Genomic DNA, 16,364 nt, shown 5'->3' on the forward strand with positions numbered 1-16,364 from the left:
CAGGTTGCGACTGCATTGCGGGACCTTGGGCCAAAGGCGCCCCGAAGGGCCCTCCCTCAACTACAGTATTAGCTTTCTATTGGTCCTGTGCTCATAATAATCACTTCTACAGTACAGATACTTTGAATAGTGGTAATCATTAACAAACTGCTCCCCATCCTCTTCTTGCACCTCTGACACTGTAGTTGCCATTGGCAGGTTTTGGTGCGCCGTATCAATTATTATGTATAGAGTGCTTGGGGGGCCCCAATGTAAAACTTGCACCGGGGCCCACAGCTCCTACGCCACTGTGGACTGGTCTGCAATGGTATTATGACCATGAGGGTGCTTATCCCTTTAAATGGCGTGCTCAAGCTGTAAATGTTCCACAAATGCTTCTTAAAGAGGAGGAGGGGCAAAGCTGGCACTGCGCTTGGGGATTTTTATCAGCAACAATGTAAAGTCACTTCCAGTCATTAATGCAGATAGGAGCTACAGCGAATCAAGTGGGCACCAGGTCAGAATCCTCCTGCGGACGTCCGCTTCGCACCGCTGGCGCTTGTTCACCGCAATGGGTAGTATACTATAGTCTGACCTGGTGACCACTTGATTCGCTGTAGCTCCTATCTGCATTGATGACTGTAAGTGACTTTACATTGTTGCTAATAAAAATCCCCAAGCGCAGTGCCAGCTATGCCCCTCCTCCTCTTTAAGAATTATATAAATTAACTTCAATGGTATGCATGGAAAAATCACATTCTGAAAAATCGCATTAAATAACTTGCAGAAACACAAAAAAAATCGCAAATAAAAAAGAAAATTAAAGGACAAAGCCAAAAATCCATAAATTGCAGAATCAGACATTTGGAAAACCTCCCAAAACTGCAGGCGTAACTTGCAGAGATAAGTGCAATTATGTATATTTTCTAGGGGTACTAACAAATGTGACCAGTCCATTTTAAAATATCTTTTTAGAACAATCAATAAATCATTTCCTTTCACACTTGCGGCATTTTACTCCATGATTGCATCTCCATGTGCATGCAGATGTACATGGGAAAAGCTAACCAAAAGTGGGTCCCATAAATAGTGGATGGAACAGTGAGAGAAGCCAATCCTATTCATTGCATTATGCCCTGGAAGTCAGACACACATCCAGAACCATTGGTTTAGAGCATAACTATAACTTTTACAGTGTAGTTCAATCCATGATACGACAACTTTTTGGCTCTGTAAAATTTAAAAGCTATAGGTGTGTATGAAACCAGTGATTTTAGATGCGTTCTTGGCTTACAGGGGGATAAAGAGATGATTTGTATAGCTCTTCCATCTGCTATGAAGTGGTGTATAATGGGTTCCACTTGTTTCCCACTAAATGTGTCTGTACATCACTGCATTGCTTCCATGTTAGACTGCTTACATGGGAAAGAGAAACTTAAATTGTAACCAAAGCAAACCTCAGGTACAAAAGTAAATACTTACCTAAGAAGAAGGAAGTTTAATGGTCAATGGAATACCGAGACGCGGTGGAGTAACCACTCATTTAGCACACTCCACTCGGGACTCTGCGTAGGTAAGGCAGGAGAGAGGCACTTGAGCAGGGGAGTAAGACACCTTTCCGTCATTAGGCGTTGTGCCCCCATTGCCTTATGGTAAATCCGGCCCTGGGAAAGTATTTGCTTTTATAAGTTATTTACGCCCCGGGTTCTCTTTAACTACGGTGACCGGACATTCTGCTTTACCCAGGACACATCCTGGATTCTCTGTATTACATCTCTGGCGGCCACACATGCGCTATTGCTGCTGAACATTGCATACTCGGAGTGACTTGGAGTGACAATTTGGGGTCCCTAAAGGACGAGTTTATGAGTTTCAGCACACCATGTGCATGTGGCGCTGTCCGAGGACCAGTCCTATTCTGTTGTTCATTACAGGTAGCCCTGGGTTTGACATAGAGGTGACACAGTTAATTCATGTTTTAAGGGTTGTGGGGATCACTGGTACACCAGCCATTGTGGGACTCTTGGGGGACAGTACAATGACGGTTTTGTTTTATGCTAGATGTAGCACTGTTGTGGCATTTTTGTTCAAACTGATTTTTGACGTTTGCTCCTGCAAGATTTTTTTTTTACGGTAGTAGCAGAGTGATAGTTGGATAGTGCCTCATAAATTACTGGTTTAGGAATGGAGGATGGCGCATACAACAGCACCCTGAGTTACCCTCTGACCCAGCTGCACCCAGAGTCTCCCTGCTACCCCACCAAGCAGCTCCCAGTGTGGGGAACGTTTTGGCCAGGTTCACACTTGCGGTAAAAAAATGGTCCATTCGTGCATCGAAACGGAACAGATCCTAATAGATGCCAATGGATCCAACCTATGGATCCGTTCACATTCCGTCCATTCAAATGGATCTGTTCAGCACGATCCGCTGAACGGACCACAACTTTGGTTCTGCAGCAACTTTTCCGGACCGATGGAAACGGATCCTGAAGCGCTGCATTGGGGGCAATTAGAAAACAGCTAGTGAAGATATGGACTGTTCTAAGGGGCAAAATCCACTTTGGGAGTGGGGGCGTCTGTGGGGGATGTGGGGAAACGGAACGGAAGCAGCAGAACAGAAGCGGAGTGGCAACAGAGTGAAAACTGATCCGATCGACCAGTGATCATGGATTTTCATGGATCCGTTTGCCATTTAATTACAAGTGTGAACCAGGCCCTAATACATTTATGTCTGATTAAACATTTGCTGCATATTTTGCTAGCCATTTTATTAGATACATCTTGCTAGTACTCAAGGCCGGATTTGTTCTTCTTACCGCCCAAGGCCCACCATTACCAGCCGCCCCCTAATCAAACAGTAACCAACCACCTCTCTCCCACTTCCCTTCTCCCCCAATTTTTTTTGTTGTTGATGAAAATCATGCCAAACTGCTGGTGTCCCCCATTGCAGTTAGTACCGATGTCTCCATGGCAACGTGACATGAAACAATCATGTCCCACTTGCTAATCAAACAGTGATCTGCAGATGATGGGTATGGTGTGAGTCGTCCACCACACCCACGTTGTCAAAATTGGCTCACAATTGGACAGTGGGTGGGGTCGGCAACATGTAAAATTACCCATTGCAGTCTCCCACTGTGGTCTCCATTTCAACGAATGCCTTCTGTACAATTTCCTGGCACTTCCTCGGGTCCTTTCATCCCCTCCCCCCACAACATGTGTGTGCCAGACCCGACCTTCCACACCCACCTGCAGCTGCTGCTATGTCACTGGACCAGGTCTGGCTGCTCGCTAATCATACTCTTGGTTACCTGAGTGCAGTTTCCTGCAGCACAGCAAAGGCAGCTGCCAGCTGCTGTGTATAGTGTGAATAGTACGATTGGCCCAACCCCTGTCATTTGTTTGGACATTTACTCTGCAAATAAAGCCCACTGCCTGCAGACCACCCCTTGACAATCTGGTGCCCTAGGCTATGGCCTATGAGGCCTTGCCAGAAATCCGGCCATGCTAGTACTTAGTTTGAGCCCTTTTTGCCTCCAGAACTTTATTCTTCATGGCATTCCTCAGCGATTTTGGTCCACAATGACATGATAGCAGCACACAGTTTCTGCAGATTTATTGTCTGCGCATCCAAAATGTGAATCTCCCATTTTACCACATCATGGGGGAAACACAGCTTTCCTATGTGTTGTCTAATTACTTTTAGGGTCACCTTGCCTAATTGTTTTGGGAGGAAACTCAGGCCCACTGCCTTTGCAGAGGTAGCAACCGCATCGGGGCCCTTGTGCCAGAGGGGCCCCATGGGGCTCTTCCTCAACCAAAGTATTAGCTCTTTATTGGTCCTGTGGTGGTAATACAGTGATGGGAAAAACTATTTGCCCCCTTCCTGATTTCTTATTCTTTTGCATGTTTGTCACACTTAAATGTTTCTGCTCATCAAAAACGTTAACTATTAGTCAAAGATAACATAATTGAACACAAAATGCAGTTTTAAATGATGGTTTTTATTATTTAATGAGAAAAAAAACTCCAAATCTACATGGCCCTGTGTGAAAAAGTGTTTGACCCCCTTGTTAAAAAATAACTTAACTGTGGTTTATCACACCTGAGTTCAATTTCTGTAGTCACCCCCAGGCCTGATTACTGCCACACCTGTTTCAATCACAAAATCACTTAAATAGGAGCTATCTGACACAGAGAAGTAGACCAAAAGCACCTCAAAAGCTAGACATGATGTCAAGGCCAAGATCCAAAGAAATTCAGGAACAAATGAGAACAAAAGTAATTGAGATCTATCAGTCTGGTAAAGGTTATTAAGCCATTTCTAAAGCTTTGGGACTCCAGCGAACCACAGTGGCAAAAACATGGAACAGTGATGAACCTTCCCAGGAGTGGCCGGCCGACTAAAATTACCCCAAGAGCGCAGAGAAAACTCATCCGAGAGGCCACAAAAAGACCCCAGGACAACATCTAAAGAACTGCAGGCCTCACTTGCCTCAATTAAGGTCAGTGTTCACGACTCCACCATAAGAAAGAGACTGGGCAAAAACGGCCTGCATGGCAGACATCCAAGGCGCAAACCACTTTTAAGCAAAAAGAACATTAAGGCTCATCTCAATTTTGCCAAAAAACATCTCAATGATTGCCAAGACTTTTGGGAAAATACCTTGTGGACCGACGAGACAAAAGTTGAACTTTTTGGAAGGTGCGTGTCCCGTTGCATCTGGCGTAGAAGTAACACAGCATTTCAGCAAAAGAACATCATACCAACAGTAAAATATGGTGGTGGTAGTGTGATGGACTGGGGTTGTTTTGCTGCTTAAGGACCTGGAAGGCTTGCTGTGATAGATGGAACCATGAATTCTACTGTCTACCAAAAAATCCTGAAGGAGAATGTCCGGCCATCTGTTCGTCAACTCAAGCTGAAGCAATCTTGGGTGCTGCAGCGACCCAAAACACACCAGCAAATCCACCTCTGAATGGCTGAAGAAAAACAAAATGAAGACTTTGGAGTGGCCTAGTCAAAGTCCTGACCTGAATCCTATTGAGATGTTGTGGCATGACCTTAAAAAGGCGGTTCATGCTAGAAAACCCTCAAATAAAGCTGAATTACAACAATTCTGCAAAGATGAGTGGGCCAAAATTCCTCCAGAGCGCTGTAAAAGACTCGTTGCAAGTTATCACAAACGCTTGATTGCAGTTATTGCTGCTAAGGGTGGCCCAACCAGTTATTAGGTTCAGGGGGCAATTTCTTTTTCACACAGGGCCATGTAGGTTTTGATTTTTGTTTCTCACTAAATAATAAAAACCATAATTTAAAACTGCATTTTGTGTTCAATTATGTTATCTTTGACTAATAGTTAACGGTTTTTGATGAGCAGAAACAAACTGTTCCCCATCCCCTTCTGACACTGTAGTTGCCATTAACAGGTTTCGGTGCACAGTATCAATTGTTATGTATAGAGTGCTTGGGGTCCCCAATGTAAAACTTGCATCGGGGCCCACAGCTCCTTAGCTATGCCACTGGGTAATAATCACTTCTATAGATGCTTTGAATAGTAGTAATCATTAACAAACTGTTCCCCATCCCATTCTTGCACCTCTATACTGTGAATGACCTTGGCAGGTTTTGTTGCCCCGTATCAAGTGTTACATACAGAGTGCTTGGGGGGGCCCTATGTAAAACTCGCACTGGGGCCCATAGCTCCATAGCTACACCATTACCTTTTAGTTACTGTTACATTAGTTAGATTGAACATGAGCAGTATAAGTGGCTATACAACCCTCATAACAATTACAGGAAAGGTGTGCAATGGGTGCTCTGTGAGTATTAGTTAAAGTGTATCTGGCCTATTAATCATTTGTGTATCCTTCTTAGACATAGGTACAGACTAACCAGCAAGCTCATGGTGAACCAGAATTTTGAGAAACAACATTCTGTATATAACCTGTTAATTTAGTATTGGTATTGGTGCTTGCAAAACTAATGTAGGCTATGATCTTGATATTCGCAATATTTTTTTTTTGGGGGGGGGGGGGGGGGGGGGGGGGTCTTGTCTGGGGCATCATAATGGCCAAAAACATCCCTGATTCCTATATCCCCATTACACTGACCCCATAACTCCATGTGCATGTGAGCAGAGTGGCCTTTTTTCTCTTTTTTTCTCCTGACGTACACCCAAGCCAAACAACCAGTAACTGAACCCAGGTATGGTCACATGCAGAGCAGGATCATCCACCAGGCAACCTAAACAGGTGCTTGGGGCCTAGTGGGCTGTCAAGGGGCCCACCTGCCACTTTCTCTGACCTCTCTCCACTTCATCTTACCAAACGGACCACAAGGGGGCCCCACATCTACTATCTTGCCTAGAGCCCCATTACATCTTAATCCATCTCTGGTCACTTGGTGTGCATATACACATCTAAAGACTCAGAGTTGAAGTTAGAGGCTCCAGGAAGGAGAAATAGCATCTGTCACCTCCAAATATCATGTGCTGGATGGGATGAGGACTTTTAACATTAGATTCAGCTACCTTATTAATACTGCTTGACAAAACTCAACTCAAAGCTCTAACAACACTCTGAAAATCCTCCAAAAAGGTACTTCAAAGGATGTGTCAAACGTAAAACTCCCTAAACCTGTGCACAGATTCCCTCTGCGTGGAGCAGTAGAACTTCAGACATTGCTGTGGAGGGCTAGGGGACATCATCCCAACTCTCCAAAGGATGCATAGCAGAGCACAATGTCCTTGATCACAATCACTGCAAACAGCTATTTTCCAAAGATTTTTTAGCAACACGCAATTCCAAGACATTTCTTTCAGACATAAGACAGACTTTCACCAATTCTCCTGAAAGATAACTGAAATGTGTTAAGTGATTGCAACATAATTACGCAACTCCCACCTGGGAATTTTAATGCAGACTGAGAGATGCATTAACTTCTCAATGAATGACTCTAAAACGCTTTTGAAGAAGTTAAATTGGTTTCTGAAACGCAGTTTGAGAAGCTGACTCATGGAATCTCACAGTGCCGAGAAAAAAATAACACATTTTGAAGAGCACCTCTTATCTTAGCTGAGCTTTTTATTGTTATGTTACTTCTTTAGCTGTGTGCGTCACATACTGTCACTTCTTAACCATTGCTTGCGTTATGCTGCTGTTCTCACATATCTTGCTTATATCAAAATGAAAAGTTGGAGCAGTGCTACTCTTTGCCATATCCGATTTGCAGTCTTATGTTACTGTGATAATGTCAAGTTCTAAAAATCCATTGAAGTCTTGTTGCGTTGTGCTGTATGTCCCACTCTAGTGAAGGCCTGGTGCACTGAAATGAACCATGTAGTAAATCTTAGCATGCCGTGCAGCCTTACCACCACATACAACTTGGCCAGAGGCTGAAGGGGAATGGCCTAAAGACTATGCTTTTCAAAGAAAACAAGTTTTGAGGAAGCACTTAAAGTGAACCCGAGACAAGAAGCATCTCAGGTTCCATACTTACCTGGGGCTTCCTAGTACTGCACAGGCACAGAACGCTCCCAGGGACAATAGCGCAATGGGGGAGGGTACCTAGCGAGACCACGCATGCACGAAGAAGCGTGACTCGGCCAGGTTTTCGGGAAGAGACAGCGAGAGAGGTAAGCGGCGTTAAGGGGGCTTAAAGGATACCCGAAGTGACGTGACATGATGAGATAGACATGTGTATGTACAGTGCCAAGCACACAAATAACTGTGCTGTGTTCCTTTTTTTCTTTCTCAGCCTGAAAGAGTTAAATATCAGGTATGTAAGTGGCTGACTCAGTCCTGACTACAGTGTGACCCTCACTGATAAGAAATTCTAACTATAAAACACTTTCCTAGCAGAAAATGGCTTCCGAGGGCAGGAAAGAGATAAAAAGTGTCAATAGTTCATAGATTTTAGCTCTGGCATACTTCAAGAAATGTCATTGAGCATAATCAGTAAAACAGTTAAAACTTAAAAAGTAGATTTAAACATAAAATAAAACTGTGGAGTATGTTAAAAAGTCATTTTTAGGAGAAGGACGATAGACACAACAGTTTATTTCATTTGTTTATTTTTGCCTTGGGTGTTCTTTAAGGAAGCCTAAGGTAAGTACGGTACATGAGTCACTTCTTGTATCAGGTATACTTTAAAGATTTCAAAGGTTGGAGAGTGATGGATATATTTTTGTAGCGGATTTCAGAGGAGTGGGAAGACTTGTAAGAACTCTTGTATATGTGAATGTGAGAAGGTAATATGATGATTCACATGATGAGGGGATTGACTTTAAAGGGACTCTGAGCAGTGCAAAAACTATGGAAAGATGCATAACATTTTAAAGCTCTCTTTCTCCTCTTTCCAATGATATATAAACCGCCACCCTACGCCTTTTAGTTTTTGCTATTCTGCCGATTGAAATTGCCGAATGGAGCAGAACGGAGCTGCTGACTTTAGGAAAAAGTCGCCCTGTGTAATACAATGTAACTATGGAAAGATGGATATCATTTTAAAGCTCTCTTTCTCCTCTTTCTGACGACCCCTAAATTGTCGCCCTACACCTTTTAGTTTTCTCTATTTTCGCGACTGAAATCGCAGCCGCTGCAATTTTAATCGCGAAAATAGCGAAAACTAAAAGGCGTAGGGCGACAATTTATATATCATTGGAAAGAGGAGAAAGAGAGCTTTAAAATGATATGCATCTTTCCATAGTTTCTGCACTGCTCGGAGTCCCTTTAAATACTTTTGCAATGCACAGAGTAAGAGCCAGATAATAGCACTGGATAACAGAAGCAAGGGACAAGTGGCTCAATAATACAGAAACTGCTCACAGATGAGGGATGAAATTTACACAGATTGCATTAATTATAACCCTATAAAAGTTTTAAACAACAAGGGTCAGCCATACTATCCCAGGAAAAAAAACACATCGATAAGTAGCTAAATACTTGTTCTACTTACATAACATATGCACTGTACTGTCCACATTTTGATTTCATTGAATTCTATATAGTAAATAAAGAGAATCCTGTTCCAGGCGTTTTCTATCTTTACTGCCTCTGACTAATGCCAACCCTGATGTTATTTCCTTCCTTACTCCTCTGCCAGAAATGGTATATGCAGAACTGCACTGTCGTATCTAGTTTTCTTTGTAAACACATGTGGGCAGAACATAGATTGGATCTCAGCAGCTTTTGCAGAGGGGTGAAGGGATTTATCTTTTATTTCCCTTCTCAGTGTTACAATGAACTGCCCTCAGCCAATCAGCAAGGAACAGGCATTCAGGAGGGTTAGAAGGGAAGATAACAAGACTTTATTTTTAGCTGCCCTCTTCTCCCCTTCATGTATAAGAAAAGAGCCAGGCTGACTGAGATAAGATTCATTACAGCAGACACATTTATGATTATATTGGAATGCTTACAAAGCAGAATCAGGCTGTAGACTGCATAATAAACACAGAGCAGTGGACAATAGGAATTTGATTTTATGGCTGACAATCCCGCTTTAATGTAGAAATGAAGAACACCGAAAACAAGGATCATGATGGTAAAATTTATGGCGCACGTTCTACAGAATGTAAGGCCATTCCAAACATAATATTGTGTCTGGGATTGCAGACATCATATGTTATTGGCTGGCAGGTAAGGCATTCGCCTCCAGATAAGATTTAGCAGAATGAACGGTTAAGCCTGTGGATCTGAATCTCACCCTTAGGCTTAGCAGCAGACTGCACTGCTCAGGAAATTCAGTGAACTTTCCAGGCATCGTGCTGATGATAAACTTTTGCTTTTTGGAGGATAAATTGACACATTTATTGCACGGTTCATTTATTACTTTACATATCACTTAAAGAAGAACTCCGCAACCCCTGGAGCTGCCGATTAGCCTAAGATTAAGGTCAGACATTAGTAAGACCCTCTTCTGTGCCGATTTCCTGCAAGAAATCTGCCTACCAGTGGAGAAGTGCCCCTGGCAGCTGCATCACGCTGTGTTATCTCTCGTGGTGCTGAGGATTTCCCAGCAGTCTGCTGCGAGTCTACCTCAAAGCAATACAATTAATTGGTGAACTGCCTCTGCTGTCCAGGAAACGGTTTTGCCTTCTTAAAGTGGACCTGAACTCTTGCACAGGACAGAAGGAAAACAAATAAATGCACCCTGTATGTATTTAGAGAGCAGTAGGGTATTGTACCATGTTAGCCATCAGTAAAAGCAAGATGTTTTGAATCAGAATGATACCATTTATTGGCTAACTTAAAAGACTAAGAGTAAGCAAGCTTTAGGCTGGATAGCCTTCGTCAGGCTTCACAGTATTGAAGTCTGACAAAGGCTATACAGCCAAAAGCTTGCTTATTCTTACTTTTAAGTTAGCCAATAAATGGTATAATCCTGATTCAAAACTTCTTGTATTTAGAGAGTTTAGTCTGTCTATTCCCCCTCATCTGTGCCTAATCACCACTGTAATTTGATCTCTCAGCTGTTTCAAATCAGGAATCTCCTTTGCCACAGTAGAGCAGCTAATTTGTAAACACAGGGTGTTAACAATATGTCTGCTGACATGATAGCAGGAAGTAGACACTGCAAATGTATTGCAGGATTTGTATCGGCTGTGGCAAAGAAATGTTGTTTTCTTTAAAGGTTATTATGCTGTTGCATATCTTTTAGAGCAGAGAGGAAGTTCTGAGTTCAGGTCTGCTTTAAAAAAAGAAGGTATTTGTGATAATTCAGCTTAAAGAGGAACTCCAGTGAAATAATGTAATAAAAAAAATGCTTCATTTTTACAATAATTATCTATAAATGATTTAGTCAGTGTTTGCCCAATGTAAACTCTTTCCTCTCCCTGATTTACATTCTGACATTTATCACATGGTGATGTCAGTGGAAGTAGCTGCTGCTTGCTTTTTTTAGCAGTTGGAAACAGCTGTACACAGTAACCCAGCTGTTATTTCCCACAATGCAACGAGGTTCACAGACAGGAAACTGCCAGGGTCATGGTCCTCACAGTTTCCTGTGGGAGGGGTTTCACCACAATATCAGCCATACAGAGCCCCCTGATGATCCGTTTGTGAAAAGGAATAGATTTCTCATGTAAAACGGGGCATCAGCTACTGATTAGGATGAAGTTAAATTCTTGGTCACGGTTTCTCTTAAAGGGGGGAACTACAGTTTCCCACGATGCATCGTTCCCAAATATGCAAATAAACTCTTTATGCCTCTGAAAGCCAGGCACACAGAACTGTTATAGTGATCCTATAGGATATATACATTTTACTAAGCTTTTTGATCTCTTTTGGTACTTCATACTTTCCTAGTAGTTCTGGGTCACTGTGAGCTATTTGGGTATTCTGTATAGGAAATCATATCTTATAGCCTGGTTTTATGTGATTGGCATACTGAAAAACTACTCCCAGGAAGTTGTATGCTTGTACTTTTAAGTTGGAGCCTAGATCCTGACATCTGAAGACTGAGCGCAGGATATTGGGGTTATAAAATTACCCTGCTAACCTAAAACCTAAAAACTGTCACCCACAGGGATCAGGACTTGATCCCGGGGGCTAGAGTTCAGGACCAGGTTCTGGGTGGCCATGGAGGGAGGTGAAGAGATGACGACACTGTGCATGATGGAGTGGGAGCGGTAAGAAGGAAATCAATCTACCAGGCAGGGAATTATGCTTTCGGACCAGGTCAAATAGTATTTGAAACATTATTAGGCTTGTTACAAATGAGGTACTGTATACATTAGGTTTTCTGTAGGCTTCTTGGGAGTTAGAAGTAATCTAGTCGACTTTGGCAGAACTATAGCTTCCTCTACTGATCTGACTGCTTCTTGGTGTTTTCTCTTCTGCTGTTTCTGTTGCTGACAAGGTAAACATGCAAATGAGGTTGCAGGAGTGTAACTATACGGGAGCAGCCCCGGTGACCATAGAGGGGCTGGAGTTAGGGATGGAGCTGCAACTAATTTTCCCTCCCACTGATACAGAAGTCCGTCCTCAAGATCAGGTGTTCTTTTGGCTACACTTGTTACGGTATGAAGATTGTGATGGCCATGTTTTTTTTATGACCCATGTAAGATGTTCCCCCAGGCTGTGAGGGTCAACAAGGGTAGGCAATGGGAAAGGGTGTAAACAATGGTGGAGGGGGGGTTTCAAAGTTTTTCTGGGGGGCCCCATATTTTATAGTCACGGCCCAGGAGTTCCTACTTTGTTTAGTAACTTAGGCCCATGCACACTTTACTTATCTGTCACCTGATATTATCTTTACAGATCATTTTGAGTGTCAGATCTTACAGACATGCTGCTCAACTCCTGGCCTAGCAATTACTCTATAGAGAGAGGCAGCGAGGGTGCTTAGCTTAGCTTCCAGCAGAGTCAGAAATCTGACTTGAGGCATAAAACCACCCTGAACAAAATAGGGAGAAGTACTGACCCTTACTACACTACGGCAGGTTTTAGTAAATGGCAATGATTCTAGGGGTGGAATGTGTGATCTTGTAATAAATCTTACTACCATGTTGGAAATGAGAAGAACCAACAGAACCAATGACAAAGACATCAGCAGAGAAAACTGGAGCAAGATTGGAACAGTCGGCCACAACAACTGATAAGGATCTTTGCGTCATTTCACAGAGGAAACCTGACTTTATTATTATAATTATTATTCATTGTATTTATAAAGCACCAACATATTATGCAGCGCTGGACAATAAGTAGGGATACATACAATGTAAACAAGGGGTAACAGACAGAGAGGTAGCACGCGGTTATACAACATAGCACAAGGTTATACATGCAAACGGTATAAGATGCATGATCGTGCAATTTAACAGAGACTCAGCAATTCAAGTCCAAGTAAGTCCATGGGAAGAGTGTCATTGCTAGAGTTGGGGGGAGGGGCACATAAGGTAGGGCTATGGTGGGGGAGGGACACATAAGGCAGGGCTGTGAAAAGGTGCTCATCTGAGAATTAAAGTTTGAAATATGGTGGGTAGGCCATTTTTAAGAAATGTGTTTTAAGGGCTTGCTTGAATGTGTTGAGGAAGGAGTGAGTCTGAGGGGGGTGGGAGTTAGTTCCATAGGGTGGAGGCAGCTCTTGAAAAGTCTTTTAGGCGTGCATGGGAGTGAGAAATGCGTGGGGTGGTCAGACAGAGATAATTGAAGGACCAGAGGGGGCGGACAGGTATATATGTGTGGACGAGCTCAGATAATGCACAGAATCTTAAAACTGATCCTGAAGCAGATAGGGAGCCATTGTAGGGCTTCACAGAGGGGCAAAGTGGAAGCAGAGCGGAGGGAAGAATGGATGAGTCTAGCTGCTATATTCATGACTGATTGAAGGGGAGGCCTGACAGTAGGGCGTTGCAAAAGTCAAGACAGGAGACTTGCTCTGGGAAACCGCTTCACTATTGCTCCAGTTTTTTTTCCATCTTTGTAAATGAGCCCCAGTATGTTTGCATGGAATTCTGCTGTCATGTTTGCTATTGTGTTGAGTACAAAGTTGCTTTTAACCTTTCTGTAATCTGTATCTTCTTTGTTGAGCACAAGGAAATCACAATTCATTTTTTTTTAATCTTTTTTTTTTCCCCCACCCAAGTGATACAGTTTTATATTGATTTCAATCCTTTCTATCTCCACAGACGACCTTAAAAAAGGCTCGGTGCCAAATGGCGCAAAGTCAAACCTTCCAAAGCCTTGCCAATCTGGCCTCCGTCCCCCTGGCTACTCCAGACTGCCAGCAGCTAAACTTGCAGCCTTTGGATTTGTTCGGAGTTCAAGCGTATCGTCGCTGTCAAGCAATCAGTCCAGCGAGAGCGTGCAGAGCGAGCAGAGCAGGGCTTCCAACAGTAAGTCACTAATGCTGGGTCATGTGAGGCTATTCATCTGACAGTATGTTAAATAATGCTGGGTCATGTGACGCTATTCATCTTACAGTATGTGTGTATAATGCTGGGTCATGTGATGCTATTCATCTGACAGTATGTGTGTATAATGATGCGTCATGTGACGCTATTCATCTTACAGTATGTGTGTATAATGATGCGTCATGTGATGCTATTCATTTTACAGTATGTGTGTATAATGATGCGTCATGTGATGCTATTCATCTTGCAGTATGTGTGTATAATGCTGGGTCATGTGATGCTATTCATCTTGCAGTATGTGTGTATAATGCTGGGTCATGTGACGCTATTCATCTGACAGTATGTGTGTATAATGCTGGGTCATGTGATGCTATTCATCTGACAGTATGTGTGTATAATGATGCGTCATGTGACGCTATTCATCTTACAGTATGTGTGTATAATGATGCGTCATGTGATGCTATTCATTTTACAGTATGTGTGTATAATGATGCGTCATGTGATCCTATTTATCTGACAGTATGTGTGTATAATGCTGGGTCATGTGACGCTATTCATCTTGCAGTATGTGTGTATAATGCTGGGTCATGTGACGCTATTCATCTGACAGTATGTGTGTATAATGCTGGGTCATGTGACACTATTCATCTTGCAGTATGTGTGTATAATGCTGGGTCATGTGATGCTATTCATTTTACAGTATGTGAATATAATGCTGGGTCATGTGACGGTATTTATCTGACAGTGTGTGTGTATGTTGCTGGGTCATGTGATGCTAGTTATCTGACAGTATGTGTGTATAATGCTGGGTCATGTGACACTATTCATCTTACAGTATGTGTGTATAATGCTGGGTCATGTGACACTATTCATCTTACAGTATGTGTGTATGTTGCTTATCAGGCAATCAGCTGAAAAAATGTTACTATGCCATCAATGTAAACATCAGTAAAACGCAGGCACTTTGCATATTTTTGTAGGCATGTATGCTGAAAATACCTCCCCCTGTGGAAGCTATGAAAACCACTAGAGTATTTCAGTTTCTGAACTCTATTAATAAAAATAATGATGTTTTGGTGTATACGCCATTCGAAGTTAGGTGTAAGGGCCGCTCTTTGGATAGTGGTCTTATCTCGGAGTTATATGCCTGAAATATATATTTTGATGAGGTTTAATTGAATAAGGATCCAATCAATTAATCTATATGTGGTTTTTTTAATATTTTTCTCTTTAAATTGCATAAAAAAAATTGTTAAAACTATTGTTTGAGGGAAAAAATGCCATAAAATGAAAGCCTAGTTTGTCTTAAAAAATTCCCCCAAAACTAGATAACTTTCATTCGGGTGTCATAAGTAGGGATACATTTATTGCAGATTAATAGGGATATAGCTAACATGTAAAAACTGCTCTGGTCCATAAGGGGGAAACCAGGTCTGGATGTGAAGTGGTTAAATAAAATAAAGTAACATGGCTAAATAAACAAGAAAAATAAGGGCTGGTTCAGACGGACGTTTGGAGGCGTCGCGTTTGTTGGCGTTGCGTTCGTGATGCGTTCAGGCTTTCAGCAGCGTTCGCATTGCGTTCGGATGCGGTCGCGTTTTTTCTTCCCTTAGGTGGACATTACCCGTCGCGGTTAACCGCCCCTGGAAGCAACATGTAGCTTCCAGGGGCTCCTTGAACGCCAGTGAAAATCGGGACCCGAACGCCGCGTTTGTGCAAACGCGCATAAAAGCTTGGTACAAACGCTCCCATTCACTTGAATGGGAGCGTTTAACGCCAAGCCCCGAACGCTGGCAGTAAATGCTCTGCAAACGTCCGTCTGAACCAGCCCTAAAGGAAAAAAAAAACAGTCAGGTCCAGGAAAACAAAACTTCATAGTAAGAGAAATAAATACCCATTAGCAGGAGACACTAATTACAGGTTAGATGGATTTAAGGCCCTACAGGGGAATCTCTAAGAATTAGAATATTGTGAAAAAGTTCATTTATCTCAGTAATTCAGTTTAAAAGATGAAACTAATATAAGAAATAGACTCAATACATGCAAAGTGAGATATTCCAAGCCTTTATTTGTTATAATTTTGATGATTATGGGGTTTAGCTTATGAAAACCACACAATCCAAATCTCAGACCAGTAGAATATTGTGAAAATGTTTAATATTCTAGGCTCAAAGTGTCAGACTCTAATCGGCTAATTCATCCAAAACACCTGAAAAGTGTTCCTATTCCATACATAAGTTTGACCTTTTAAGTTGAAATACTGAAATAAATGGACTTTTGCACAATATACTATTTTTTTCGAGTTTCACTTGTATATGTGGACCACTTTGACGAGTCATACTGAAACTTACCCGTATACACTCTCATATAAGCCGAACCGCGTATAGGCTGAGGTACCCACTTTTCCCTCAGTAACTAGGAAAAAGTGATTGACTGGTGTATAAGCCCCTCCCCAGTATAGCCCACTCCACAGTAGCCAGATGTGCCCCCAGTACAAGTCAGCACCCCTCCCCATAGCCAGATGTGCCACAA

General features: G+C 42.4%; 1 protein-coding gene across 12 annotated transcripts in view; it reads left to right on the forward strand.

The window, feature by feature from the left end:
- The window catches only part of MTUS2 (microtubule associated scaffold protein 2), a 737,980-nt gene that overhangs the window by 356,208 nt on the left and 365,408 nt on the right, over nucleotides 1-16,364 (forward strand). For all 12 annotated transcript variants that reach the window (XM_068267019.1, XM_068267015.1, XM_068267020.1 and 9 more), the window contains one exon: nucleotides 13,608-13,814. In XM_068267019.1, the coding sequence (XP_068123120.1) occupies nucleotides 13,608-13,814 (207 nt within the window). The remainder of the gene's footprint in view (nucleotides 1-13,607; nucleotides 13,815-16,364) is intronic.

This window comes from Hyperolius riggenbachi, chromosome 2, assembly GCF_040937935.1.
Source record: "Hyperolius riggenbachi isolate aHypRig1 chromosome 2, aHypRig1.pri, whole genome shotgun sequence".
NCBI lineage: Eukaryota > Metazoa > Chordata > Amphibia > Anura > Hyperoliidae > Hyperolius > Hyperolius riggenbachi.